We start from the raw sequence: 26567 nt of genomic DNA, 5'->3' as shown, positions 1-26567 counted from the left end.
GAAAATAGAAGCCTGGTGATTGCTTTTTCTGCGTCAACCAGTGAGGGACAGAATAGGACCAGGGGTTCGCTGTTAGCTGCAGTAGTGCCAGCACCGGTGCAAGAGATACAAGACACAACACACAGACTGTGGCTGGTGGTCTATTCTATTCTAAGTACTGAGTAGGCAGCAATGATGGCAATAACAGTACGGCTTCAGTCCATGTCATGGATAGATACTTTAGATTACAGGCTAATAAAACATAAAGGCAAAGACTCATAACTCGGTGGCTTCAATCGAACAACAGCAAGAATCACTAACCCCTCTACCATCATTTTGTCTACATAAACCACCAATCATGCTATGATAAAATATCTACAACCTCCCCTTAACAATCCTGGCATTCCTCCCCCTCCACCCATCCAACTCCCCCAAGTCCCTCTGCGGCCACGGGTGCGGTTCCTTGCCAGTCTTGACCGGCGTAGCACCAAACCGCCACTTCCACAGCTCTGCATACTGCCTGTCCAGTTTTCCCTCCAGCATATCCGCAATATACTTTCCGATAATCGGCATGAACTTGAAGCCGTGCCCGGAGCCCCCCGTGCCAATAAAGAGGTTCTTGGTGCCCGGGTAGGGGCAGATGCGGAAGTTAACATCTTTGGTGTCGCCGTCCCTATTAAATCCTATTAGTGATTTCTTTCCCGTGTATCATATGTGTATATCAATATGGTAGTAAGCTCACCAGCACATTCGAGTCGAAACCCATTCCCGATCCGCCAACTCAGGGATCATGTCACGGACAAAAGACCGCATTTCCTCTTCAATCTGCCTCGGGACACCGTCCTCAGGATAGTCAGCGTGGGAATGACCTAGTGAAGCCCCGGTAATATGTGAGTTGTAGTAGTTTGTGATGAAGCGGCAGCTGCACAGCTTCAATAGCCCGTTTTCATCGGGTGGGAAAAGGATTCCTAACGCATAATGTTAGCATCAGACAAGGGGGAAGCATACAAGGGTAACCAAGTGTTTTATACCCTGCTCGAAATCATCTACAATAGGAAGACCCTTGTATTTCTCCGCCTCTTCAAGCGTCAACTGGATCACGCCGACGCAGTGCGAGCGCGCGATGATCTCGTCTTTTGCTTCAACGAGCGCTGCTGTATTCGCACCCGTACAGACGATGACAATATCAGCGAGATGGGTCTGTCCATTGGCAGATAGGGCGCCAATGCATTCGCCTTGTGCGTTGAACAGGAGTTGTTTCACGTAGCCAGCGTCGCCGGAGACGTATTTCACCCCGTTTGCTTGCGCAGCTTGGGCGAAGCGCAGAAGGGCTTGGCCGGAGGGGACCTTGTTCCATTATTTAGTCCCTTATATACCGAGAATATGGATAGAAGCTTGTATAATACCCACCCATCCAGCCTCAGGGCTCCACAGACTCACCCAGCCCTCAAATGTCCCCGTAAACTCAGGCCAAGTCCTCTTTGTCTCCTGCACAGTTAACCATCTAACTCCCTTTTTATCTGCCTTCTGTGCTCCCTCATACGCAGCCTTCAAGAACTCCCTCGTCATATCATGCGCCGCCATAATCCAGCCCGTCCCACGAAACAAGCCACGGAACAGCGACTTGGGGTCCTTCCACACGCCCATGGCTTCGAGGCCGAGCTTTGTGTAGAGCGGGTTTGGGTAGTCATACCGGACTATCTTGTTCAAGTCTGTCGCTGCGGCTTCTTTTGAGGGTGCAGGGAATCTATCCAACACTGCGACGTTGGTGTATCCACGGTGAGAGAGATGGTACGCGGTTGAGGTGCCGAAGGCGCCGCCGCCGATTATCAGGATGGAGGGTTGGGACATTTTCAGGATCTTGTCTCTCAATGATGAATGTTTCTATTTATTGTTATACTCGACGGGCGCATTTATACTTAACCCTGGTTGAAGAAAGACGGAATTATGCTGGGCGGCCACGCACCGGCCCCTACGGGACGAAAGTGTCTATCTTGCCGTAGCGGCCGAGCATTGATATCAGCACAGCCAAGGATTCGGAGTTATCTTTGTCTCCAATTGGAGGGGCAGCAATCGCACTGCACGACATGTTGGAGACCCGCCGATGTACCAATCAGAGACACATCTCCAAGCCGTAGCGGCCGAGGAGACAGTAAGCACAGTATCAGATTTGCGGGGGAGGGCCTCGCCAAGCTGGTAATCTGGGGTCGGAGAACTATTGCAGATATGTAATCTGGGAGATAGCGGACTATTCCTGAGGCTGGGCAGGGTATAAATGGTGCCTCCTTGCCATAGTTTACATATTATCCTCTCTACTTGCATATACTCTCCTTCCGCCACTCATATAAAATCAAACCCTTGCAGCCGCCCTTTCACTATGGAAGAGAAAAAGAAACTTGAGATACCCCATACCCCTGTGAAGGACAAGGCTGAATACGGTCTGGCTCTGTCCATTCCGGCCATGCCTCCCCTACTACTCTCTCTCACCGATGAGGACCGGGATGCTCTCGAGAAGCGTCTAGTCAGGAAGCTTGATGTTAGGCTGATGCCGATGTCAGTTTTGATTTATATATTAAACTATCTGGATAGGTATGTATCTGATACCACGCTCTATAAGCACGTCCATGGAAGATTAACCATCCCAGAAATGCCATCGCAGCAGCAAAGCTCGCTGGAATAGAAGACGACTTAGGCTTGTCATCTGTCCAGTTTCAGGTATTTAATCTCCTTCTAAAGAAGCTACAGCTAATATGGTTAGACTTGCGTCAGTATTCTATTTGTCGGGTGAGCTGTCCACAGTTCTCTCTATACTTTAATGAAGTTGACAGCCTTAGATACATCCTCATGCAGGTTCCGTCGAATCTATTCCTCACTCGAGTCGGGAAGCCCGCACTATACCTTCCTACCTGCATGGTTCTATGGGTGAGTCGATGGTTAATCACAGACTCTATACAATGTCCATCTGCTTACTATCCACAGGGTATTCTATGTGGTGCGAGTGGAGGAACTCATAACTACGGAGGCCTCCTAGCATGTCGGTATGAAGACCCTGGACTTACAGTTTCTAGTTGGCTAACATGGAAAGATTCCTCCTGGGCTTTGTCGAAGCCGCATACTTTGTAAGTATCCCAGCAGTTCTTGAAGTAAGCTAATATCTTCAGCCTGGTTGTATGGCGACTTTGAGTGCCTGGTACACGAGCAAGGAACTCTCGTTGCGCACTGCCATTCTCTACTGCGGGTCCTTGCTTTCAGGTGCATTCTCAGGCTTGATTGCTACTGGAATAACCGACGGCATGGATGGGTAAGAAGAGTCTCCTACCGAGCAGTATCAGTATGGCTGAAAGATACAGTGTCCGAGGACTCCTTGCCTGGAGATGGCTGTTCATTATCGAGGTATACTCACTCTATGCCACTACCTTGCCTGCCGCTAACATTCTATAATTCTATAGGGCTCCATTACCGTCGTCGTCGCATTCTCCGCCTACTTCGTCCTCCCCAACTTCCCCCACAACAGCAAAGGCTTCACCGAACAAGAAAGACAAATGGCCATGTGGCGGCTGAACGCAGACACAAGCACGACCGAGACCGAATCCGAATCCAGCGAATCCAAGAGTCTCACCCACGGGTTCAAATTCTGCATATCAGACCCCAAAACCTGGTTCCTGGTTACCATCGCCTTCGGCTCAACCTCCAGCGGTACAATCAGCAACTTCTTCCCAACAGTCGTGCAAGGGCTAGGCTACGACCGCATCAGAACGCTCTTACTAACTGCACCACCCTACCTCCTCTCCTGTCTCGTCGCCATGGCCGTCTCCCGTAACGCAGACCGCACGCGTGAACGATACCTCCACCTCACACTGCCCCTCTGCGTCTCCATCGCAGGCTTCATTATCTCCGCTGCCACGACGCAGATCGCCTCCCGCTACTTCGCCATGATGATCATGCTCCCCGGGGTCTATACGGCGTTTATCCTATCCATGTCCTGGATCGCCAATTCCATCCCGCGGCCTGCAGCGAAGAGGGCAGCGGCGTTGGCGCTGGCGAATGCCATTGCGAACTGCTCGTCGATTTATAGTCCGTATCTTTACCCGAATAAGGATAAGCCGAGATTCGTGCTTGCTATGAGTGTTAACGCGGCGACCTCGCTGCTGGCGATTCTCTCTGCGACTGGATTTAGGGTTTTGTTGAAGAGGGCAAATAGGAGGTTGGAAGAGGAGGAGGTTGAGATGGGAGACAGTGTTAGGGGGTTTAGGTATCTTGTGTAGGATTTTTTTTTTTTCTTTTTATTTCTATACCAGTCTACACCCACAGGGAATAAGGTGCTAGAAGTTCTCGAGCGATGAAGGAAACGCGTCAAAGATGGCAGCGTCGAATCCTGTATTGCCGAAATCAAGCAAATCACCCCATGCAGCCAGATCACCGATGTCATCTGTAGTAGGCCCGATAGACCCAAGAGGACCAGTTGCAAACAATCCCTCGATATCCCGAATCATCAGCTCGTGGTCTCTCGAAGCCAAGTTGCCGACCTGGGCCATTTCCCCTAGTAAGTCCCGGACAGCCTGGTACGACGACTTGGCCTCGGTGCTGGGGAACGAAGCCGGGGATTTTTCGATGATGAAGTTGCTGATTATTTGAATCGTCAGGCTGGAAAAAATATGCAGCGATTCCCAGAATCCGAATTTGGCTGTAGCTGCTCAGTTCCGTTCTCTGGTAGTAGTTGGTAGGAGGAGAGATACCTATCTTATGGCATTTATGAAGCGCTATCTGAATGAGACTATTGTCCCTTGCTGCTCGTAGACACTCTGCATTTAGACTCACAAGATCACTGCTATTGTTTCCAAGAGGTGCCTGTTCCTTGACAAGAGAAGAAAGCTGCTTCAAGAGCAGCGGCCGCAGCAGGAGAATATAACACTGTGTGAAGTAGATGTAAGATTTGTAGGAACATCTTGGACACTAGATGAAGCTTACCTGATTATATCTCATCAAAATCGACGCAATCGTACGCATCTCAGGCCGGGCCAGCGTACTCTCCGCAAACCCTCCATCCTCTGCATATTCCAAGGACGCATGAAACTCCAATCGCCAGTATCGCAGCGCCTCCAAGCACGGGACAAGCAGCCTATGCGTCTCATCCGCATCACCAGACCGCAGCTCCGATATCCGCTCAATAATCCGGTACTTGATACGGTGGAGCTTCAGCTGGGCAGTCAGATACTGCGGGTCCGAAAATGCCTCGCGCGCGTCCATGGAACTAAGACTGCTGTTATCTGGGAAGCCGGTTCTGTCGACGTCGAATCCGTCTGTAGGTTCTATAGACAGTTCTGTGCAGGTCATGAGGTCCATGCATATCGTCGTCCACCACACTCTCTTTCGGTGCTCGAGTTCTACGGGCTCGATGTCGCGGGGGTCCGGGGTGGTTGGCAGTCCCATGATTTTCGCTAGACGGAGGGCCATCCCTGCGTAGGCGTATGCTGTTCGGCGTCGGTTTAGGGAGTAGGAGTAGAATGCCTGGTTTGTTAGCTTGATGGATGGTGGTTTGGCATAGTGGTGTCCTACGATGAGATTAAGTGCTTCAATTTGCTCAATTGTTGGCTCCTCGTATGACGGTTTGAGCAGGAGGAGGCCTTGCTTGAAGAGTTCGATTCCAGGAGGGGCGACGGCCTGTCCAGCATCCTGTGAAATTTGAGTGTTGCTATTTGATGCGGCCGTCTCGTCTATTATAAATGATGGAGCGACCCTGCAGGTGTATGACTCTCCCAGAGCCAGAACCACTGAAAAGCAACAAAGCCAGGCTTTATCAACTGATTGCTTATGGGGTGAGTTATAGGTTGTCTCCATCTTGTCGTGGAAATTCTGCCTGTGGTACCAGTGGTAGTTGGAGCCGATGAAAGTCTCAAACTGGTTGAGGAGATAGAGGGCATAGGAATATGGTGGCAGCTTGACAGCCACTTTTGCATCTACACAAGTTTATCAGTGTATTATTCCCTCACTCAGGATTTAACTTACTGCTTGTCTCATAATCTAGCGGGACATAGGTGTAGTTGGAGATCGTGTGCTGGCGGTGATGATTGTGCGAAGGCCCACTTCTTGAAATACTAGCAGCTGTTTCTGGGCTAGCATGCTCGCGAGATTGAGCAGGCTCTATGACAGAGCATGCACCCTTCAGCTTTGATACAAAGTACTCCGTCGTTGAATTTTCAATCAGCCGCTCGGGGTTTGCATCATGCGGGCGTTGACGCTCAGCGCTTCTCCGTATAGGAGTATCTCGTTCCGCTAGCGATGACTGCCTGATCCGATTAAGCTCATTCTGTAATGTGCGTACATAGGTCTCCGGCACCGTTACGAGTCGATCTTTAGAGGGAAAGATGCAGTCCCTGTCGGATGTCTGGCACCTTGTACACGGACGTTCTGGATCACAAGTTACAACTCTGTGCGGCCTATGAAACAGGATACAACGTACCACCGCTGCATTTCACTTTCTGAGTGCGGCAATAGTGGCAGGCGTTGGCTGACCGGCCCTTGAACCGGCGCATGATCAAGATCTGGTGCAGTGAATGAGTTGGAGGTCGGATACTGCGATCAGTTTCCGGTGCTCGGATCGTTGGAGTATTAACTAACTACCAACTAGTACTATTCAGGTAATATAAGCATGGTCGATGGTGCTTCCAGCTTGGCTGCTCTCACGGATATGATGGCAGAGTGCTCTGGCCTCTAGTTACTACAAATGATCTAGTAGAATAAGTTGTATTCACACATGGTTGTCCGTGTCTGTCTCTGATCTATAGACAAAAGTATAGGTTGCTTGTGGTTATCTCATCTGATGTATGCACTCAAATCAGTGAATGCTAGGCGGTCCAGAACTCCCATGCTGTTCTCACCAGCATCTCAGTGAATATTTTCGCCCAATCTGATATCTCATGACTCACTGAACCAACTTGCCTCCCTACATCTCATACAAACCAGAGCGGGAATTCATTGTACGCGGTTAACTCCGTTTGCCAACGGAAATGTAGGCCGACAGGGAGATATCCTGTGGTATAAATATCCCACCTGTTCATATGAAGCCTGCTTTGCAACTTAATCCTCTTCATCCACTTCTTACTACTCAAGCAACCGTCATTATTAAGCTGTCCCAATCATGCAGTTCCTAACTTCAATACTCCTGCTGGCGTCCCTTGCTCTGACTGTATCTGCTGTGTGTACCCACTCCATCGTCCTCATACTCTTAACATACTAACCAACCCTACTCCACAGGCCCCCGCCGTCGATACCCCCGACATCGAAGCCCCAGACGCTATTGGCCCATCTTCGTCGCCCTCCGGAACCCGTGACATTGCCTTCAATGACGCCGATGCAGAGATCTACGCTAGGCTCAGAGCCGCCACCCACAACACCACTGTGGAACAGGGTGCCAAAGCCAATCCAACCTTTAAGGGGCTCACCAGCATCGACAACTACTTTCTCGAGTGCAGCAAATACTGGCCCGCGCGGAGATATCGTATCAACGACGGCATAACATACCTCGATGGCCTTGAACATACGCCTAAAATTGGGCCATGGAGATGCTCACGGGTCAGCTGTTCGTATAGATCGGCTATTCACTGGTGCAATGACGTGAGTCTATCCTATCTTATCCTATCCTGTCCCATCCAAGGAATCTGCATAATTCATTCCAAAAGGCTATGAGCGTCTTATGAGATAATGCTGACCTATTGATTCCTATCCAATCCAGAATCCGGACGAGCCCATGGAGCTCCCCTCGTTTTCAGTAATTGCGGACAACGCCGAATACATTTTGGAGGAGTGCTCCAACTTTTCGGGGGAGGTTTCTGGAACCGTCTACCATGATGATCGCTGGAGAGTCGTTGTCAAGAAAACGGGGGATGTAGAAGGGGACCCGGACTGCTGAGTGGCCGTATTCAACATATCGTGCTTACATTCTCTCGTTCGGTGGTATTTAAACATTTTTAATGTGCTTTGGTATGAATTATGAGTTATGACGATCAAGATATTGTCTTGAAATGCACAATTTACTGGTAGGCTATCTTGATCGTTCTCCTGCTTCAGAAAGTGTACGTGGTGACAGGGTATGGTGTACAGGACACGACAATCCAATACGGAAATATTAACTTCCTTGCAATACTGTACACATTAACTCTCCAGTAGTAGTCTAATTTGTGAATCTAACTACTTCCAGATCTAAACTTAGTCCTAGGAACGATGACCCCAACCCTACATCGAAAGAATAAAAGAATATCACTGTCTACATCCGAGCTCTGCCACTTTGCTTGGTGTTACTCTACTCATCTGATCATATTTACGCTAGCGAGTTGTCATTCGCAGTTCTAGCTTGGAATCATGGCGTTGCTTAGCCTGGATGTTGCGAGGCTTTCCGTGTACACATGGGGCCTATATTCATTCCTATATTGACAATTGCCGGTCTGATCAGTCCCGCCTCTGAAATCCTTCATCATAGGCACCGCAGATCACAGCTTCAAGGTATGGAGATAAAATCAAGCACCAGCTCGTGGAACGCAGCTGTCTGGACCCTGGGATATCTCCATTATCAACGCATGGACACACATTCCTCTATAGTCCTATTCGTACATCCAACATCTATTTATTATAATAGTAGAACAATTAAGTTGTAGGATCATATCAAGGCCGTCCGGGTATAACAACAAATCGTAAAGGCATATCAAAGCATCAGAAAATCCAACTATCCCCATGCGACACCTTCGACCAGTCTCTACACAGCCCAAACGCCGTCCGACAGAACTTGCCCATCTCCACCCGCAGGTTCCACTTCCTCCATGATCCTTGCGCATGATGGTATAGCCGCGCGGTGTGATGGGTAACAGGCTTAGATCCCATGTCTCTGAACCGACGACTTCCCGGGCTTCTAGACATTAGCTTTTGCGTAATATATTCATGCAGGTTTCGAGAAGCAGCAGCAGCAGCAGCTACGTACCTGAACCCAGTAATTGGCAGAACAAGGACATCCTCAACGAGCTTGCTGACACCCCCGTCAGGCCCGTCCTGCAGACCTGTCACGGCATCCCAGCGTAGGTCGCCCTCCGTGTCGAGATAAGTGCGCACTGCGTCCGTGAACGCGATCGGGCCGGTGAGGTTCACGGGGTCCACGTAGTCAAGAGTCCCCGGGTACGAGTCCGGTAGGACCTGCTGGTTACTTCTATTCCTAGTGTATAACCGGATTGTTGCGCGCAGGCGGTCGATGAATATCTGCAGGATTGGATGGTGGGGAGCGAATGCGAAGGACCACTGGGTGAGCTGGATGGGGAAGAAGTATCCCATGCGCCAGTAGGTGTCTCGCTCGGGGTCGGTGTCGGCTTCGATTCCGACGATGGCGGTTACGGGTTTGCTTGAGTGGTATGTCTTTTGTGTTTTGTGGTCTGTCCAGAAGGTTAAATCGGTTTGGTCTATCCATTCTGTGGGTGACCGGATGGGTGCTGTGTCCATGTCTACGTACTGTTGAGGGTTAGATATGGATATCATAAAGGGGAATGGGATGGGATACGTACAACGCCGCCAATCCATTTGCAGACCAAGATGCGAAAGACGTCTGATCGCTCGACATTGCTGGGTAGAGTGTAGAACTCGGCCTCGAAATCTGGCTCGAAGTATCGCATGAACTGGGCGACGCCGACATCGTCCCAGAATAAGTATGGGATGTCATTCTCTTCTACCACCTGCATCCACTTTTCCGCACTTTCGCGGTATGTCTGTGGCCATGCCTCGATGTTTTCATCCTTCCATGTCTGGTGGATGACTCGCGGTATATTCGAGTTGTCGATGTAGGCCTGGGGATCACAGCTTGTCTTGTTCCGAACGAGTTCCGCGGCAGCCAGGATTGTATTAACAGGAGTCGGAGATCTTTCTGTCCATTCTTTCGGCAGATGCAAAGCTATAATGTAAGACGGAGAGGTCAGTTGGTGATACTCCTGGTATGTCAGAGGTTGCAACCTACCTCCGCCTTTCACTCGGCTGCCTCGAATGTACTTTGTGAGCAGCGGATGTTCATCTTGTGCATTTCTCACGGGTGTTCCATGTGTCTGCCGTAATGAGTTCCAACAGACGAGTACCGCCAGGACAATCGCAAAAGTGGCCAGTCGTCTGCAGCGTCTTGGGAGTAGCATCCTGCCCAGCAGCTATCGCATAGGTATATCAAAGGCTAAGCATCCACGAGGCGGCGGTTCCTTCAAGTATCCCGTATTAGCACTAGACATCGTCCTTAATTGGTGTGTCTTGGGGGAGATGTTCTTACACTGCCTAGCACGGCGGTGCCAATAGCTCCATCGAGCAGGATAAACTTGCGGGCAACGGAGCCGTCATCAGTAACGCCCTCAAGGCTCTGGAGTAAATCCCCCAGTGTGCTCTGGTCTTTTGCAATCTTTATTATCTCTTTTTATTGGCTTTGGCGCCATCTTACCGGCGATCCCTGCGGTTTCTGGTTGTGCTCTGCCACGGTAGTAAGGCTGCCAGCAGCCCATCCGCGGCACAGGCAGCACAATACCTTTTTTTAAACATTGAGATAATGTTAGACATCTATCTTGTCATGGATTCTGCCACCAAGGTAAAGCAACGCGCGGCGCGATTTACGAATCTGTCCGCAGATGTCGGTGCGATTTGGAGAATGCTGTCCTTCACGACAAACACCCCTGCCGAGACCAAGACTCGAAATACGAGCTGATTGTGGAGTCCACTGCCAATATTGCAAGTGAGAACCTACTTCAGGGTGTTTGTTGAAATAAACACCATCTGTTAGGCAGGACCAACCACGATGGCCCCTTTTAGCACGCTCCCTCTCTCCTATTCTCTCCTCCCCTGGCTAGTTCACTTGCACTTTCTTCAGCCTTCCTCTAAAGACGGCGCTAAATTGCTAATAGTCCAGAAAACCACATCCTTCGACGTCTAAGCCTCGCCGAGCCCAACAAATAATATGCCAGCGCGTTGCGGCAGCAGCTAATGGGCTAAGCATGCACACGTCACAGGTAGTCCTTTAAATAGTGAGAATTAAATACTCGTGCGATGCATCTTGCCCGGCGAACTGCGCCTTGCTGACTCCTGGCTATTCGACTGGGGCCAAATGCAGAGCCTCGATGATCGTCTTTCTCCACATAGAGCGACGACATTCGGTTCGCCAGATCTACCCCGGATGAGGCTTTGATATTATGGCTTATGTTACGTAAATTCCTACGTGCGACCACATTGCGCACGGTGATCTGCAATCCAGATAACTATCTCTTTAGGTTTCTCCTCGTGTTGAGCCGTCCGGAAGTATCAAAGATCCAGCTCCAGCGCATTTGGTCTCCCTCATGCACGGAAAACGACTACCACGAATCGGAAATGGAATACTGTATTATGAAGAGAAGTAAATCGCTCATCGTTCTTGTAAGGGGGTTTTATCTTAGAAGCTTTGCCAACGGGGCAATCTTTGGAGGACTTCACCCAGGCAGTATACCCAATATCCACGTGCTCCCCCTTGCCCTACTCTGTACCACATGGCCAACAGCGCAGCAACGGCGCATTCCAGGAATTAGGTTATCATCTATAATTGCGCGGTAGTTGCCGAAAAAGCTCCCATCGGATTTAATCATGGGGCTTTATTTTTCGCCGTCAAGTAATTATTGCGTCTTGTCGTGTGTTGCTGGTGTAGAGATTGCTATATAATTTATTACCACGGGGACAACTACAATAGTAGCTTGACAGCTTTCAACATCCCTTTTAAAGACGACGGACGGTTGGTATATTACTTACTTTCTTTAACCTCCTGAAGTTCTCGCTGTCTGGTTCCTGGTAGTTTTGTTACGTATCCTGACTCATTTCGAGTTTGACCACATTACTCTTCTATGGACGATCTGCAGTTTTTCTGGCCGTCATGAAAGCAGGACCAAAATAGCATTGAAATAACGACCAAAGCTCTTGTCAAGATTCCTGTTTAGCACTATATCTAAGATTTCCTAGAGTATTTATATATAGCGGCCAAAAGTGCATTTACTACTACACAGAGACTCTACCAGGTACAACTTTATATTCACCATTACCTTGTTTTGCACACAAAATCATCTACCATCTCGTCAGCTTTCGTGGCTTGTCTATCCTTCCCAATCTGTAACATAAACCATGTGGCGGCAATTATGCAGCATAACCTTAGTAATCTGCACAAACGGCTCCTCGATGACGTCGACAGTATACAGCGACTGGATATGAGCATCCATGATGTAAAGTGTTTCTCCCCTCATAAGGTGGCTAAAGGAGCCGTTCCTGAGGCTTGAATTACTTTCTCCCTCTCCAACCATACTCCGTACCAGCCATCAAATTCACCATGTCAGACGTCCCCGACTCACTGCTTCAAGACCGGCCCGGGCACCAAAAGATAGACGATGCCTTCCAGGGGAAAACGGAAGAGCAAAAAGAGGCTAAATTAGCGGAAGATAGCACCAGCGGGCCCACTGATAGCCATATTCTGTCTCAAGTAAACCCGGACGAAGACGCGAAGGGTCTCGCCCATAAAGCTGGCGAGGATAATCAGCTCTCTGATATTGGCTGGGGGATGTCGGATGTTATTGACGAGCGGATTGTGCAGGGATTGTCGAATGAGGACTTGTTCTTGTTGGTTCGACGGTTTAATAAGGTATTGGTTGCCCTAACTAAGCGTTACTGATAATCTGGTGTGAGAGTCGTAGTTACTGATCAAATGTGTAGCAAATCTACAATGTCAAATCCGTCCCTGATGCCCCGTTGCAGAGACTCGACCTGAACCGTGCGGAGGATGATCACTTCTCTCCGGATAAACTGCGCGCAACGCTGGAGCGGTTCTATACTACTATTGTTATTGGTCTGACGGCCTTTATCAAACATATCGCGAGATTGCGCTCGTGGAAAGAGCCCCGTCGGACAACGGCTTTCTGCTCGGTATCTCCCATATTCTTGATTTATGGCTAACCAGACAACTGATCATATCGACAGGTCTACTTCATAGCATGTCTCTTGGACATCCTACTTCCTACGATATTCACCACGCTAATCGTCCTGGTCATCTTCCCCCAATCACGAAAACTGCTATTCCCACCTGCACCCATTGCATTGGTCAACACAGAAACGGGCGGCGTCCAGAAACCCAAGGCTGGCGTTCTAGGGTCCCACGACAGTGTAACGGGCGCGCCAGAGAAATTCAAGGGCGAGGCAGCCGAGCAAGAAGCCAACAACCTGATTGCTAGTGTCGCCACTGTGGCCGTGGGGAGTGCTGCTGGTAAACATGACCAGGGGACACCCCAGGATGCTCCGATGGAGGACCAAGTCCCGGATGCGATGGAGATAGTCTCTAAGACTGCGGATGCGCAGGCCGCGGCGAGGGGCGAGGACCCATCTGATGACAATGACAAGAGTCGAGAGCCGATGCGACAGACCGTGCTTAATGGCGCGGACCAGGGCATGCGGATCATGGCTGATGTGGTTGATACTTGGGAACGGTTTGGGAAGTATGTCATCTTCTTGTTTTTATTTGATATTGTTGTTACTGATAGTTGGCAGCTCACTATCGCCGACGCCCCCGTTTTCAATGATGACGCCTCGTCTGCGACTGGCTGGCGTGCTGGTTTCTGGACTCCTGGCGGCCCTTTTAACATCCAGCTATGTATTCACCAAGATGAGCACCTTGTTGACTGGGTTTGGTTTCTTCGGAGACCCCATTATCCAGCGCGGTATCCAGTATCTGAACCGCGAATATCCGCACTGGAAGGAGTTGTCCCAATTGCAGAAGTATGTCTGACACAGTTATGGTCTATGGACAATGATGGCTGATATTTCACAGTTCTCTCTTCAAGGGTGTCCCGACAAACGCCCAGCTCACCCTCACTCTACTCCGTATCGGAGAAGCAAACGCTGCGCCATTGCCACCACCCCCTTCAGACTCTCGCGGTAAAGCGCCCTCAAAACCAGCCTCGATCGACCACGAACAGCTCACCATCGGGGCTACATCAGAGGAAATCGACCGAGCCGCAGCCCCAGAGCCAAAACACCACCATCACCACGAAAAAGCCGACGACGAGCAACGCTCAAAAGAAACAGACAAGCACTCCCACAAAGATAAGAAACCGTTTTCCGCCAAAGTCCTCAACTTCTTCCGCGGCACCACAGCCGCCGGCATCGAAAGCAAGCTGGCTGTCTCGCACGCCAGAGCAGAAGTGCCCGTGCTCGGGACATCGCACGCAAAGAACCAAAAGGGCGTTTTGCAGAAGAAGGGCCTTGAAATCCTCCCCTCGGGCCCTGTTGAGTTTGACGCGCGGTATCACGGACATCGCGGGATGGCGATTATCGATTCCTCGCATGAGCCGCCGGTGCTCTACTTTACGACGGACTCGAGTGCGCAGCTGGGTGATTACCGGCTGGAGAGCCGCAAGAAGGGGAGTGTCTATTTTGACATGCCGGTGACTGATATCAAGGAGATGCGGAAGATTGGTGGGATGGGGTGGAAGGGGAAGCTGGTTACCGGCTGGGCTGTTGGGGGGAAGGAGGTTGTCGATGGCATCGTTGTCACTGGCAAACAGGCACACCAGACATTCCGGCTCACGGCTATGGGGAAACGGGATGAGCTGTTTAATCGGCTGGTTGCAATTGATGGACAGGTTTGGCAAAGCTTTTGATTTATCGTGGACGAGTGCTAAGGCTATCCAGGTTTGGAGGTAGTGGTCAGGCTGGTCTGGGAGGGAGTGGTAGTATCTGGTTTTGCATAGCGGGTTGAATTTGATTCAGGTTCATATGTATAATTAGTGGAAGTGAATGTAACACTTTTTATTTTGTTTCTATCCTCTCCATAGACAGTCGTCTCTTTTGGAATAACACATCGCCAAACCCATCTTCTCACCCTCTCTCTCTCCAACCGAACCTTTGTCTTCTTCATCTCTCTCTACTATATCGAACTCTCCACAAGTGCTCTGATACCAAAATTCAGACATCATGTCGCAGGCAACCTCCCCGAAATCACTCATCCAGACCACAATGAAGGACCTGTTCCTCCACGGCCATTTTTCCGATATGACACTGACCTGCCAGGGATTCATCTTCAAAGTCCACCATTCCATTCTGTGCACCCAGAGTGACTTCTTCAAAGCCGCAATCGGTGGCCACTTCAAGGTCAGTTGCTATATAATATAGCCTAGGTTTTGAAACTGACCATAAGAGTCTAGGAGGGTATCACTCACACAGTTGATCTGCCGGATGATGACCTTGAAACGATCGAGCGCGTTCTATCCTTCCTGTATTTCAATGATTACAGTGAGGACCACCATATCATGGATCTGGGCCACCATGTGAAACCCCGCGAGGCTACCACCTCCGGCCCTCGATCCAAAAAGAAAGGCATGGAAAAGAAAGGCGTGGAAAAGACAGGCGTGGAAAAGACAGGCGTGGACGAGTCCATGACAGCGTATAATCACGTACGAGTCTATGTGGCGGCCGATAAATTCGGGATCCCGTCCCTGAAAGTGCTTGCTGCGAAACGCTTTGGCGAGTGGTGCGAACGCAACTGGGAATCCAAAGATTTCCATCACGTACTCGAGCGTTCCATGGCTATGATTCCGCTACACGATACTAGCTTTCAGGAAAATATCGCCGGAGCTCTCGCCGACAACATAGTGAAACTGGTAAGAAACGGGGCTATCTCGCAGTTCGTGGAATCACATGGGAAGATTGGCTGGGCTATTATTTCGAATCTGGTTTACCGATGCGATGTATGGGAACCCGCTTGGGACAGAATTGCAGCCAAAATTACGAACGACGCCTTGGAGAGATCTATATGCCACGTCTGCGACAATTCTGCAGGCGAGTTGCGCGTCCATTTGGGCCCGGGCGATTTCAAGAACCAAATTTATCGTTGTATTGAATGCGGTTTTGTCTTTGAATGCCATTGAACTTGATGGTTACCGGAACGACTTACTTATAGTGAACGACGGAATGGTGTATCTAAGAGCTTTGGTTTCACAATAATACAACCTGGAGTACCTAGTATGTCCCTCCGTAGCGACTACGCAGATGCGTTTCCACCGTAATAGACTCATGCAGTGGTCTTTCTCCCTCTTCAATGCAGGTTGGGATACATTCAAGAACCTGGTCCAATAGTCCTTCGTTAAAGAATGCAATGCTGTATCGGTCCTTTCCAGAAACCGGCGAGATAACGCGGTGGCGAGTTGATTTGTAGCGGTTGTTCGTCCACCGTTCTATCGGAGGAAATTGTCAGTATTTCTACGAATACTATGTGAACGGGGTCCATACCCATCATGTCACCGATATTTACAACGTAGGCATCGGGGATGTATTTCACTGGACACCATCTGTCCTCTGGTTCGTAATATACCTCCAGTCCCCCGACTGATATCGTCAGAATTACCATTCGAGATAGAAGTCGTGAGCTCACCTTCATCCTGTAGTAGAAGAGTCAGGGCCCCAAAGTCAGTATGGGCTCCTATTCCTCTCGTTTTGGCGGCCATCTCCTTCGTAGTAGGCGGGTATCGATGGGCTCTGCACATCGCCATGGCTTGATCCATCGTTAACAATCAGAATGATAGCAGAAATTCATCAACTTACAATCTCTACTCGCAACAAAATCATCAAAATACGTCTCCCCCAACTCCAAGCTCAGCGCAAACAGTCGAAATATCGACTTGCTCAGCTGATGCACTTCGTTAAAGTATTGCATAAATGTCTCCCGGAACCCCGGACAAATGCCCTCCTCAAGCCACTGGTTCGGTCCTTGCAAGAATCGCCCAGGGGGTAGCTCAGGACCGATCATGAAGCCCTCTTTCTGGTCCCCGCCCATCGCGGTTTCAAGTGTCTGCTCGCCAACAACTTCATATCCTCGTAAACACTCGGATTTGTTTCTGTGGACCTGCTTCTTCACGTCTTGGGGTAGGCTAAAGAATTCTTGCAGGCTTTGGAGTGTCTGCGCTCGAAGACCAGCGGATACTGAGTGACCGGTTATCTGGAAGAAGCCGGGGTTTTTGCAGGCGGATCGGAAGGCTGTTACTATATCTCTGGTCTTTGCTTCATTATTTTGTAAGTACCCGGAAATATCTATGACGGGGATCTCGATCTTGGATTCGGTTGCGTTTTCAGTCATGGTGTTGATCAAGAATGCTGGGCAGAGGGCGAGTACCAAGATGCGGGGAAGCTGCATTTAATCAGGCAGTTATGCGAGACTAAGATAAGACAGGACTTCATTGGCTCACACCAGGCAGGGGTAGCGATCGTAGATATTGCGTGCAAGGAGTCCTCCGGTTGTTCTAACGATAACAGCTCTGGCCGTCTCGACGACTATTCAATTCAACCTATGCTCACCTTTGACCCTAGATCAAATCACGGTCTCTGAGGGAAGACTTTAAAGACTTCGTTGGTTTCAATTGCAGGCCATAGCTCGATTTATGCGATAAAGTCCTTGTAAGCAAGGTTACCGTCTGCGAGTATGTATGTATATACAGAGGCGGTTAGCTACCAAAATATATATTGTAGCGGGCTTAACAAAGAGGACGTAATTAGAATATGCTGGCATAAAAACCTCCTGTATGAGTACAAACGTTTAATATATTTAAACTACACCAATTATTAACCACAAGACAGGTTTGCAGGATCCATAGGCTGGATGGTGAATGTTCAGCATCAATATGCTGTGCTGTAGTATAAAGCGCATAAGGCTGCAGATATCAAACAATGCAAACAGGTCACATGACTCGCATCGTCAGTTTCGTTTCACTTAATCAAGTGTCCAGTTTACGTTTCAGAATGCCAATCTCAACGGCAGAGACGCCTGAAGAGTCAAGACTCGGTTTGGGAATAGATAAATTACGGGCTGTATCAACTACGAGGTGAAAAAGACCCGGAGCGTATTTCGCGAGAAAACCCCGGGGTCCTCACCGAACAATTACCACGGCAGCTAGCGTAAAGGCCACGTCCTTTTACTCCGTACTCCATCCCATCGTCCGTCCGCGGAATGGACGGAGAGCACAGCAATAACCGAGGCCCAGCGGTATCCGCGCCAAACTTACCAAACCTGGCAGCAGGACTGCTGGCCCTGCTGGGCAACCATACCGACCAAGTCGATCAGCTCCTGCAGGCTGCGACCAGGGGAATTGAACGATAAGAAGGGCCATTATTGCAGGGTTCTGAGATTTTTCTAACGCCGACGGACAACGAACAGAGCTGGGAGAGAAGACTCGGGAAAAGCCGCCGGAACCAGGGCCGCAGGAGCAGCATCCTGGACTCCTGGTGCTGGACGTTTGGGCACATGCCTTGTCGGAGTTGCCCCTTATTCGGCTTCGTTACCTAATCTGTTGGAGATCACGCGGAAGTTACCGTATTGCAGAAGCACCCCAAGCTCAGGCTGACGGGCTGCCGGCTGAGGGTGGTCAGCTTGCTGTGTCAATTGTATGCATCACAAATAGTGCTTCAGAAGGCGAGCTGGCAGGGAAACTCAAACAAAGAATGGGAGGCCGCAGGGCGCAAACAAAAGGGGGCAAAGGTAAATAATACGGCTGCAGACGGCGGCGAAACAAGCAGATCGAGATGCAGGCCAGGAGCAGGGTGAGGGAAATTAGGCAAAATAGCCAAGCAAGATGACGAACTCGGGATCGAGACGAGATTTCGTCCACCGACTCGGCTTCTTCCAGCACCAGGTTTTCAGCAGCTGTCTGGAGGATCCAGGCAAGCTATATAGCCCGGCACTTTGCCCTCGAGAGCATGGTGGTGCTCTCTGCCCATGACTCCTGAGCGACAGCATTCAGCTGTTTGTTGCTTGGGTGGATTCCGGCCCAGAACGGCAACTCCCAATCCGAGTTCGGTGAGACGCCAATACGGTAATTTACGGGGCCCGGACGAGTCCCAGCAGCTGCCGCGTCTTCCCCAGCGCATGATCGCTCAGACTTGGTCACCTCCCCCATCACTTGAAACTGACAGGATTTCCTTCCAGCCGAACCCTCGGTCAAGCGTGTTTGCCAGCCTGTTTTGGGGGAATTGAGGATCCAGTTTGTCTGACCAAGTCCGGTGCTGGTGGAGCCGCATTCCCGATTCGGGCCGGATTCGTTGCTGATTTGCGTCCAAGACGCCGCAGCCCATTTGGCTTGCAGGGTCGGAGCTGGTGATTGGCTGGAATTAGTGGGCCAGTACCACTTTATCGGACCCATCTGGTCTGGACCCACTGCAGAATTTTTACATCATTTCTTTTTTTTGAGAGCTCAGCGGCCAGCATTGGGTGGACACTGAAGATACAGAGCAATTGGGAGCACTGCGCAATCAGGCAGTCAGTAATCACTAATCTGTTGTAAACTGTAAAGACTTCTTGTTGTAAGCCTTCACCACGGAAAGACGGAAGAAGTGGGCATGCCTCGCCGTGGCTGGAGCAACCAGTGGATGCCACCATGTTGCGGACCTGCTGCTTGAGCAATTCACGGTCACGATAGACCTCGACAGCTCACCACCGCTCCACGGGTGGATGCATTATTGGCTGCACCAAAACTCAGACTGCTTGGCCCCATCCCGAAGGAACCCGACCTACCCAGGGTGGAATGCCAGGAGGCCAGATAGGGATAGAATACAGACAGTCAATACACGATACACCGTCCCGGCGTACGGGAGGTTCGGCGTAGGGTTGTTCCCAGCCTCCCAACATAGCTAGCGCACGAAAGGCGCGGAGGGTTTGGGAAAAAAGGGCGAAAATTAAGCGGGAAACGTATTTAGCTGCTAGGGCCATTTTCCTCCCCATTTTTCTTCCCTCCTGGAAGACTTCCTCTCTCTCTCTCCTCTTCTCTTCCTCTTCTTCTCTCCCATCCTCAGTCCATCTCCAATTCCATTCTCTTCTCTCTCTCCTCCATCTCAACTCCCATTCCTCACAATGGCCGCCACTCGTGTCTTTGCCCAGCGCCTGGCCACCTCCATGGCCGCGACCTCCAAGGTTGCCCGCCCTGCCGCTCGTCTCCAGGCCGTCCCCAAGCGCACCCTCACCACCCAGCGCCAGGCCATCCCCTTCCAGACCGTCAAGCGCCAGCAGCCCTCCATGATCCAGGCCACCGCTCGCCAGGGCTTCGCTGCCCGCCGCCAGTACTCCTCTGAGATCGCCGACGCCATGGTCCAGGTCTCCCAGAACATTGGTATGGGCTCTGCTGCCATCGGTCTCGGTGGTGCCGGTATTGGTATCGGTGTTGTCTTCGGTTCTCTCCTCCTGGCCGTCTCCCGCAACCCTGCTCTCCGTGGCCAGCTCTTCTCCTACGCCATTCTTGGTTTCGCCTTCGTCGAAGCCATTGGTCTGTTCGACCTCATGGTTGCCATGATGTGCAAGTACGTCTAAACTACGACAACCCACACCACGGACAATTTGAGGGTGTGAGAGCCTTCGAAGAAAATATCACATCACCACGACAAGAGAGAGAAGATGTGAAACACCTGTCTTGTTTTACCCCGGCAATTGGATAAATACACGCGAGTTATTATATTATTATTACGTTCCGAGCAGTGTACGATTGGGCAATGAGACGAGATTTTGGTTCCTTTCTATTTTTCTCGATATTGGGACTTTTTTCTTCTATTCGGTTGGCTATTGTGCATAGCCGGTAGGAGGTAATTGTGGTGGTCTTTTTATTATCATGTACTACACTATCATCTTTTTCCATTTTTTCCCTTTGTTTCCGGCCCGTCATCAAGCAATACACTGTACATATAGACCATAAAATGACCACTTAACGAGTGCCTCTACTCAGCTGAATCCAGAGTACGTCAATCGTAGCTGCAGACTCCGTAATAAACAGTGCTTCCCCGTATTCTCAGCTCCAGCTGGCAGGAGCCCGTCCGTTTAGCTAACGGAGACTTGCGGATGCGTGGCCTCTAACTCTGGGTCTGGCAAGTCGCAGTGTAGACGTCAGCTCTGTCGCCTCCATGACATCCCTCAACTCAATCCAACTCAATTCCAACTCAATCCTGTGCAGACCACCAAACCTAACCTTGTCGTAGCTTACTCTAACCAAATAACCAGATTCATCATCTAAACTTATAGCCCATTTGCTCTCTCAAAGACAGCCGACAGAAAAATCTGGGAGTCCGGAGCTCCGGCAAGCTCTCCTGCGCTAGGGACGCGCGCCAAGCAACGCTTTAATGCATCCGTTTCGTCTTTACTCTTTTCTCTCGAAGTTAAGTTACCTTTCTTTCCGATCCCGGTGACGATCGTGTATTTTAATATTTGTCTCTGTTATTATTCCGTTACCGCTGCCGTTGCTGCTGCGACGTTGGCGGTGGGATGGTGGATGGTGGATGGCTGTCCTCTGGTCCCAGGTCGGTCTGGGTTGCAGCCTTATTCGACGCCCCTGAGCTCAGTGTGATGTGATGACCAGAGCAGAGCAAAGACTCCTGTGTGGCTGTAAAAAGTGTAGGACGTGCGTTTAAATGACTGCCGAATTGTATGGGATAGGTACGGTTATCAGATGGCTGAGTTACAGCAAGTACTGGCAACGGAGAACATCCCGATCTTAACCGTCAGTCAGTATTTGAGACAGCTTCCTCAGACAAGCACAGTAGACAGTAGCAATGCGTGGAAACAAGAAAGGCGCAAGACTCGGAGTGGTTCGGGGAATTTGTTCACCCGCCCGGAACTTTCCGTTATCACGTGATATATATATGCAAAGGCTGCAACTATAGAAATATATAAATATATATCCACTCGTAAACATACATCATCAACGCCTGACACAATAACAGAAAGAATGGCAAATCCATCTGCAGCAAAATCACCGCTCTACGAGCCCGAGGAAGTCCCGCGGATCAAAAACGCGAAACGGCTCACCAAGACGCGCACGAAGCAGCTCGTCAAGGCTGCGGCGCGGGACGTCGATGATCCACCTCCGAAGCCGGGACTGGGCGAGTGCTGTGGGAGTTCGTGTGACCCTTGTGTTAATGATCTTTGGGGGGAGGAGCTGGCTTGTTGGAGGGAGAGGTGGGGTGTTGATGCGGATGGTAAAGGTGCTGATGGGAAGGAAGTCAAGGAGGTGAAGAAGAAAATGCCAGGAAGTTTTGACTGGTAGGCGGGGTTGATTGGACTGCATTGAATCTATCTAGCCTAATTACGGACTACTAAGGCGGATTATGCCGCGGTGACATCGCTCCCAGTTGGCACCTTGGCCTCATACTCCAGCACGAGACGGATCTCCTCCCGTGGCTCAAGACGCAGCGTCCACTTGATCTGGCCATTCTTCTGCAGAGTCGCCGTCCCATGGCCCTTCTTCTTCTCCATCTCAATATCCGCCTCGTCACCCTCCTTCTCAAGTCCAGCCGGCTGCAGAAGATTCACGCGGAGCTTCTCATCATCCGAGACAGGAACCTGATCGAACACGATAAGATCCACAGCCGTGGTCTTTGTATTCTTCACCCAGCAGGAGCGGCGGAACTTGGCCCCGTCTTCTTTATTGAAGAACATCGCTCCCGTTAGCGGCTTCACGACCGGCTTTGCATACTTCACCTGGATGCCCGGGTCGATGCCGAGCGAGATGTTGAAGAAGACGTTAGGACCGCACATCTCGAGACTAGCCGAACCAACGAACGTCCCGTCGACTGTGATCCCGACCTGCCCAGGGCGCAGGGTGAGGGAGGAGGTGTTTTTGATGCGGGCCCGCAGGAACGCAGCCTCCTGGCGTTTGGGGACGACCACGTACGTGAGCGTCACGGACTTGAGGTCGAGGTCTGCGAGGATGTGGCGCCGGGAAACGAATGAGGGGGCCAGTGTGCGCCGGCTGGGGAGCTCGTATGTGGTTGTCATGCCGTAGTCTTGCTTGACGGAGTCCTGGTTCTCGAGAGCACTGGATGTAAGGGACTGGGTGTCTGAGCTGTCTTCTTCGAGCTCGACTGCTGCACTTTCTGAGGTGTTGAATGGGCTGTTCTGCGACTGGCCTCCGGCGTTGTTGGGTGCATTCATCGACTGTCCGAATAAGGACTTAGCTGGGGCCGGAGGAGCAGCAGCAGCAGCAGGAGGCGGAGGTGGTGGTGCCGAGGGCACATTATTTGTGTTTGAGGGCACGTTATTGGTATTTGACCCGAAGCCATTCAGATTCTGGGGCTGTTGCGGTTGCGGTGCTGCTCCGAACAGGCCTCCCCCTGTTGGTTGTCCAAAGAGGCCTCCCCCTGTTGGTTGTCCAGAGACTCCCCCGGTTGGTTGTCCAAAGAGGCCTCCCCCTGTTGGTTGTCCAGAGACTCCCCCGGTTGGTCGTCCAAAGAGGCTTCCCCCTGTTGGTTGTCCAGAGACTCCCCCTGTTAGTTGTCCAAAGAGGCCTCCTGCCTGTGGTTTGGACCCCATTGACGCCTTTATCGGCATTCCGAAAGGTGTACCGGACTGTGCTGACGGAATAGAAGGCGGCAGCTGTGAATAGTGAGAAGGCTTTCGAGCTGCTGCCGGTGGTTGCCATACTTGGGGATGACCAACAGGAACAGGCCGGGGGGCATCCAGGATCCGATCCCAAGAAGGGCCGTTGGACGAGCTGGCATTGGAGGCATCGTCCAACAATTTGATATTCCATGCATCCAGGGAAGGGATGCGCGCGCCGATGCCCCTGAACGAAGCCTGCGATGTAGACAGCGTGACGCGAGTATCGCGCCAGGTCTCGGTGGACGAGTTGATGAATTCCGCACGATATGTCAATCGCGCAGACGAGGAGGGCGAATTGATGCGCAGCTCGTACCGCGAAGACCAGCTTGCCCTGGGCACGATGTAGCTCAGACGCAAGACGACATCAATGGCGGACGAAGCCTCCTCACCAGCCTTCTCCTTCTCGACCCTCTCAACCACCGAGCTGCGCCGGCTCGACCCCGAGTGAATACCGCGTTCTGCCCATCCAGCGAGACAATAACCTGCCCGACAGAGCTGGCCCAGAAGTGGCTCTTCTCATTGCGCTTCCGCTGGCGCTCGCTCTTCTTCTGCTCGCGAGCCCTAGCCCTCTTCTCGTTGCGCAGCCGGATCGCCTTCGACGCCGCGCGCTGGTCCTGCAGATATCGCGCCCTGCGCCGCTCGAATCTCCTCTGCACCCTCGCCAGCTCCTTCTCGCAAACCTTGACCTCCGCGACAGCGGCCTGGTTGCGCTCAGCCTGGACGTCGCGCCGGGTGCTATATAGATCCAAGAACTCCTCGAACTTGTGCACGTCTTTCTTCCCGTCCTTGTGTAATCCCTTTGCGTATTCCTCCATGATATTCAGGATCGCGCGCGCGGCGTTGATATCGCTTGCGGCGCGCGCTTTGCGCTCCTCGAGTCTTTCGATCTCTTTGCGGATCGCTTGGAGTTCGGGGTCGTCGAGCCCGTCCTCGTCCTCGGAGATATCCTCGTCTTCGTCGTCGCTGGTCTGGCTGTCATTGTCGGATTCGAGCGGGTAGACGTCGTTAAAGTCCAGCCGTTGGGGGACGACGCTGGTCTGGATGTCGGTGATGGTTGCGGCGCCGGAGCCTTCGATGCGGATGGAGTCGCGGTCTACATGCGGGTCGAGGCCGAGGATGGTGATTTCGTTTTGGCCGGGCTGGTTATGAGATCAGAATTGGTTCTCAATAAATAAATAAACTTGGGCGGTTACCTGGATGGTGGTGGGGATCTCGCGCACGACGGTAGCTTGTTTGGGCGCGAGAGTCACCTCTTTGGTGGCCAGCTCCGAGATGAGCACCTCTGATGTCGCGATGTCAGTCATATTGACTTAGTATCCTCGATCGCGAGGGGTGGAAAAGGAAGAAAAGAAAGAAAACAGCCCAGACCATGCGGGGAGCTGGACATAAATAGGCAGAGCCGCAGCAGCCTGATTCTCGTATTCTGCGCCAATGAGGCTCCAGCCCCAATATACTAGTAATAAAAGTGTATCTAGTCTAAGATAGACAAAAGATGATCCAATGTAACTGGCTAAAAACTATTCCTCCGAAATGTCGAGGCTCCACTGCGAAACGTGTCTGTCCGTATACCCATCTCCTTTCTATACTCTTCACCCCGTTCCTGATCCCATATACGTAGTTCCTCTTCACCACCTGAACCCTGCGAACTATGTTTCTTTGAACGCTTAAAAAACCGACTGAGCACCTGCGCCAGCACAATCAACGCAACACCCACCCAAGAAGTCCACTGGTCAACCTCATACATCATCTCGTCTACCGGGAGATCGCGAAACCGCACCTCATTCATCACCAGATTCACCACAAAGACGCCAAACGAGCCGAGCACGAAGTAGTACTGGTATGTCACTGCCAGCCAGGGATAACGCACTGGACGGCGGCCTTGGGCTGGTTCAGACCGGGTTGAATGTGTCCTCACCCACGAGGGCGCATTGCGATCGCGATCGCGACGCTTGTCGAATAATAGCGACCCAAACCACCCAAGTTCTAAACGGCTGAAGAACGGCGGCGGCCGGATGAGATAAGAGTGTCCGCTGCGAAAGACATACTGTGTCCACGCAATGAACGCAGCCGGGATAGCGGCTGCAGTAGTTGGGAGGAAGACGGAGATGATTTCGAACGGGCGCGCAGCTTATTCTCCCATGCGAGGACGTCGCCTGGTGAGCGGCCTAGAGGGGACTCCTCGGAAAAGCAGACATATGTGCAGTTGGCGGTGGCATTGCGTAAGGTTGATGCTGTGGATGGGATGTCTGCTAACGATAAAGAGTCGTAGCAGGGAGGGCCCTTGGTTACACCCCTGATATAGATCGTTGCGATGGCGAGGATGGCGCCGATGAGGATGAGGAGGGTCCAGAGGGTGATGAGCATTCGGACCTCTCGTTCTACGGACTGTAGTGTCGTCGACCAGGCGAGGAGAGGAGTTGTGAGCATGATCCCGGTGGATGTTGCAGCGAAGACACCGTATACGTCGAGATCAACGACTGGTGACCGGGCGTCGGCAAGGAGTAAGACAGAGTGTATTGCCGCGGCGCCGCAGTAGGTCATGGCGCTTGCTAGGGCTCCAGCTACGAGCCATCGCTGGCGGCGACCGATAACCCCAAATGACAATAAGAGATAGAAGAGGATCCGCTGGAGAGGAGCATACACTCCGGATAGAGGGTACACGCAGAGCACATCGCGACTGTCCTGCTCAGCTTGCGCAACAACAGGGAGAACAAGCCATGCAAGGAGTGCTTCGTTCCACATCATCAGCAGTGGGTTGAAGTCTGGTTCTCGACGGGATGACGATATGAATTCTGGATGTTGAAGGCGTTGACGTTGGGCTCGTTTCCCGATAGGGAATACGAGACCCTGCCATGCCGGCGAGGCTGACTCGGTCCAGTGCAGCGAATCAGCTCGCCACGAATACGGGCTGCGGCGATCATTTTCTGATTAGTAGTTGAGGGTTTGACTGGCTGCTTCTGGCCAGCCGATCACTTGGACAGGGCAAATAGACACATTATGGATGGGGCAGGGCAAAGAGACAGACACATTGTGGATGGGCAACATCGCCCGTTGATACCAAATTGGGCACTCGTACTCAGATACGAGTTGAGCCTCGAGAGGTCGTCATATTAATCAAACGGTTGGGCTGGCCTCTCTCCGAATTGATATAAAGTGGCAAGGATATCTGATGTCGAAG

The 26567-nt window shown here is 51.3% G+C and overlaps 13 protein-coding genes across 13 annotated transcripts; 6 read left to right on the top strand and 7 right to left on the bottom strand.

Annotated features, from left to right (window-relative positions):
• Positions 1-354: 354 nt before the first annotated feature.
• ASPSYDRAFT_55693 (FAD-dependent oxidoreductase) lies at positions 355-1830 on the bottom strand (the record flags this gene model as incomplete). Its single annotated transcript, XM_040849075.1, has 5 exons — positions 355-652; positions 722-947; positions 1011-1326; positions 1390-1736; positions 1758-1830. 5 exons carry the CDS (start codon positions 1828-1830, stop codon positions 355-357), a joined length of 1260 nt encoding a protein of 419 aa, XP_040706786.1.
• A 610-nt stretch (positions 1831-2440) lies between these two features.
• Positions 2441-4382, top strand: ASPSYDRAFT_76642 (uncharacterized protein; the record flags this gene model as incomplete). The annotated part of the gene is made up of 9 exons (XM_040850866.1): positions 2441-2568; positions 2625-2694; positions 2738-2763; positions 2814-2901; positions 2959-3017; positions 3065-3098; positions 3141-3280; positions 3330-3372; positions 3429-4382. The coding sequence occupies 9 exons, from the start codon at positions 2441-2443 to the stop codon at positions 4242-4244; spliced, it is 1404 nt and encodes a 467-aa protein (XP_040706785.1). The 3' UTR covers positions 4245-4382.
• Positions 4302-6512, bottom strand: ASPSYDRAFT_86627 (uncharacterized protein; the record flags this gene model as incomplete). The annotated part of the gene is made up of 6 exons (XM_040851699.1): positions 4302-4663; positions 4716-4890; positions 4948-5487; positions 5536-5936; positions 5986-6387; positions 6440-6512. The coding sequence occupies 6 exons, from the start codon at positions 6510-6512 to the stop codon at positions 4302-4304; spliced, it is 1953 nt and encodes a 650-aa protein (XP_040706784.1).
• A 605-nt stretch (positions 6513-7117) lies between these two features.
• On the top strand, positions 7118-7888 carry ASPSYDRAFT_86626 (uncharacterized protein; the record flags this gene model as incomplete). The annotated part of the gene is made up of 3 exons (XM_040851697.1): positions 7118-7174; positions 7234-7593; positions 7712-7888. 3 exons carry the CDS (start codon positions 7118-7120, stop codon positions 7886-7888), a joined length of 594 nt encoding a protein of 197 aa, XP_040706783.1.
• A 625-nt stretch (positions 7889-8513) lies between these two features.
• och3 (glycosyltransferase family 32 protein) lies at positions 8514-10429 on the bottom strand. The gene is made up of 5 exons (XM_040850865.1): positions 10264-10429; positions 9968-10196; positions 9522-9904; positions 8951-9468; positions 8514-8878 (listed from the first exon to the last, which is right to left on the bottom strand). The coding sequence occupies exons 2-5, from the start codon at positions 10134-10136 to the stop codon at positions 8686-8688; spliced, it is 1263 nt and encodes a 420-aa protein (XP_040706782.1). The 5' UTR covers positions 10137-10196; positions 10264-10429; the 3' UTR covers positions 8514-8685.
• A 1841-nt stretch (positions 10430-12270) lies between these two features.
• Positions 12271-14775, top strand: ASPSYDRAFT_41686 (DUF3292 domain-containing protein). The gene is made up of 5 exons (XM_040846323.1): positions 12271-12634; positions 12706-12915; positions 12970-13481; positions 13534-13761; positions 13814-14775. The coding sequence occupies exons 1-5, from the start codon at positions 12326-12328 to the stop codon at positions 14643-14645; spliced, it is 2091 nt and encodes a 696-aa protein (XP_040706781.1). The 5' UTR covers positions 12271-12325; the 3' UTR covers positions 14646-14775.
• Positions 14776-14958: 183 nt separating this feature from the next.
• On the top strand, positions 14959-16201 carry ASPSYDRAFT_1168719 (BTB/POZ domain-containing protein; the record flags this gene model as incomplete). The annotated part of the gene is made up of 2 exons (XM_040840215.1): positions 14959-15135; positions 15189-16201. 2 exons carry the CDS (start codon positions 14959-14961, stop codon positions 15909-15911), a joined length of 900 nt encoding a protein of 299 aa, XP_040706780.1. The 3' UTR covers positions 15912-16201.
• ASPSYDRAFT_86622 (isopenicillin N synthase family dioxygenase) lies at positions 16003-17116 on the bottom strand (the record flags this gene model as incomplete). The annotated part of the gene is made up of 4 exons (XM_040851696.1): positions 16003-16217; positions 16273-16368; positions 16415-16534; positions 16585-17116. 4 exons carry the CDS (start codon positions 17114-17116, stop codon positions 16003-16005), a joined length of 963 nt encoding a protein of 320 aa, XP_040706779.1.
• A 1304-nt stretch (positions 17117-18420) lies between these two features.
• ASPSYDRAFT_677785 (uncharacterized protein) lies at positions 18421-19338 on the bottom strand. Its single transcript, XM_040850416.1, has one exon. It carries the CDS (start codon positions 19170-19172, stop codon positions 18699-18701), a length of 474 nt encoding a protein of 157 aa, XP_040706778.1. The 5' UTR covers positions 19173-19338; the 3' UTR covers positions 18421-18698.
• A 541-nt stretch (positions 19339-19879) lies between these two features.
• On the top strand, positions 19880-20332 carry ASPSYDRAFT_145052 (ATP synthase subunit C family protein; the record flags this gene model as incomplete). The annotated part of the gene is made up of 1 exon (XM_040841495.1): positions 19880-20332. One exon carries the CDS (start codon positions 19880-19882, stop codon positions 20330-20332), a length of 453 nt encoding a protein of 150 aa, XP_040706777.1.
• A 1405-nt stretch (positions 20333-21737) lies between these two features.
• Positions 21738-22055, top strand: ASPSYDRAFT_28580 (uncharacterized protein; the record flags this gene model as incomplete). The annotated part of the gene is made up of 1 exon (XM_040844533.1): positions 21738-22055. The coding sequence occupies one exon, from the start codon at positions 21738-21740 to the stop codon at positions 22053-22055; it is 318 nt and encodes a 105-aa protein (XP_040706776.1).
• A 59-nt stretch (positions 22056-22114) lies between these two features.
• On the bottom strand, positions 22115-24693 carry ASPSYDRAFT_86619 (uncharacterized protein; the record flags this gene model as incomplete). The annotated part of the gene is made up of 3 exons (XM_040851695.1): positions 22115-23791; positions 23842-24528; positions 24583-24693. The coding sequence occupies 3 exons, from the start codon at positions 24691-24693 to the stop codon at positions 22115-22117; spliced, it is 2475 nt and encodes an 824-aa protein (XP_040706775.1).
• Positions 24694-24899: 206 nt separating this feature from the next.
• Positions 24900-26131, bottom strand: ASPSYDRAFT_86618 (uncharacterized protein; the record flags this gene model as incomplete). Its single annotated transcript, XM_040851694.1, has 2 exons — positions 24900-25372; positions 25435-26131. 2 exons carry the CDS (start codon positions 26129-26131, stop codon positions 24900-24902), a joined length of 1170 nt encoding a protein of 389 aa, XP_040706774.1.
• Positions 26132-26567: the final 436 nt, after the last annotated feature.

The sequence above is a fragment of the Aspergillus sydowii genome (genome assembly GCF_001890705.1).
Source record: "Aspergillus sydowii CBS 593.65 unplaced genomic scaffold ASPSYscaffold_2, whole genome shotgun sequence".
NCBI lineage: Eukaryota > Fungi > Ascomycota > Eurotiomycetes > Eurotiales > Aspergillaceae > Aspergillus > Aspergillus sydowii.
This window is presented reverse-complemented; position numbering and strand designations above follow the sequence as displayed.

Bases quoted from the DNA above. Each gene is read 5' to 3' on its own strand.
- och3 (XM_040850865.1), bottom strand. From the start codon at position 10,136: ATGCTACTCCCAAGACGCTGCAGACGACTGGCCACTTTTGCGATTGTC. The intron at 9,905-9,967 runs GTAGGTTGCAAC...CTTACATTATAG, and splicing joins CAGCCGAGTGAAAGGCGGAG to CTTTGCATCTGCCGAAAGAA. The intron at 8,879-8,950 runs GTACGTAGCTGC...AATGTCTAGAAG, and splicing joins CTGCCAATTACTGGGTTCAG to CCCGGGAAGTCGTCGGTTCA.
- ASPSYDRAFT_41686 (XM_040846323.1), top strand. From the start codon at position 12,326: ATGTCAGACGTCCCCGACTCACTGCTTCAAGACCGGCCCGGGCACCAA. The intron at 12,635-12,705 runs GTATTGGTTGCC...TCAAATGTGTAG, and splicing joins TGGTTCGACGGTTTAATAAG to CAAATCTACAATGTCAAATC. The intron at 13,482-13,533 runs GTATGTCATCTT...GATAGTTGGCAG, and splicing joins ACTTGGGAACGGTTTGGGAA to CTCACTATCGCCGACGCCCC.
- ASPSYDRAFT_677785 (XM_040850416.1), bottom strand. From the start codon at position 19,172: ATGGGTCCGATAAAGTGGTACTGGCCCACTAATTCCAGCCAATCACCA.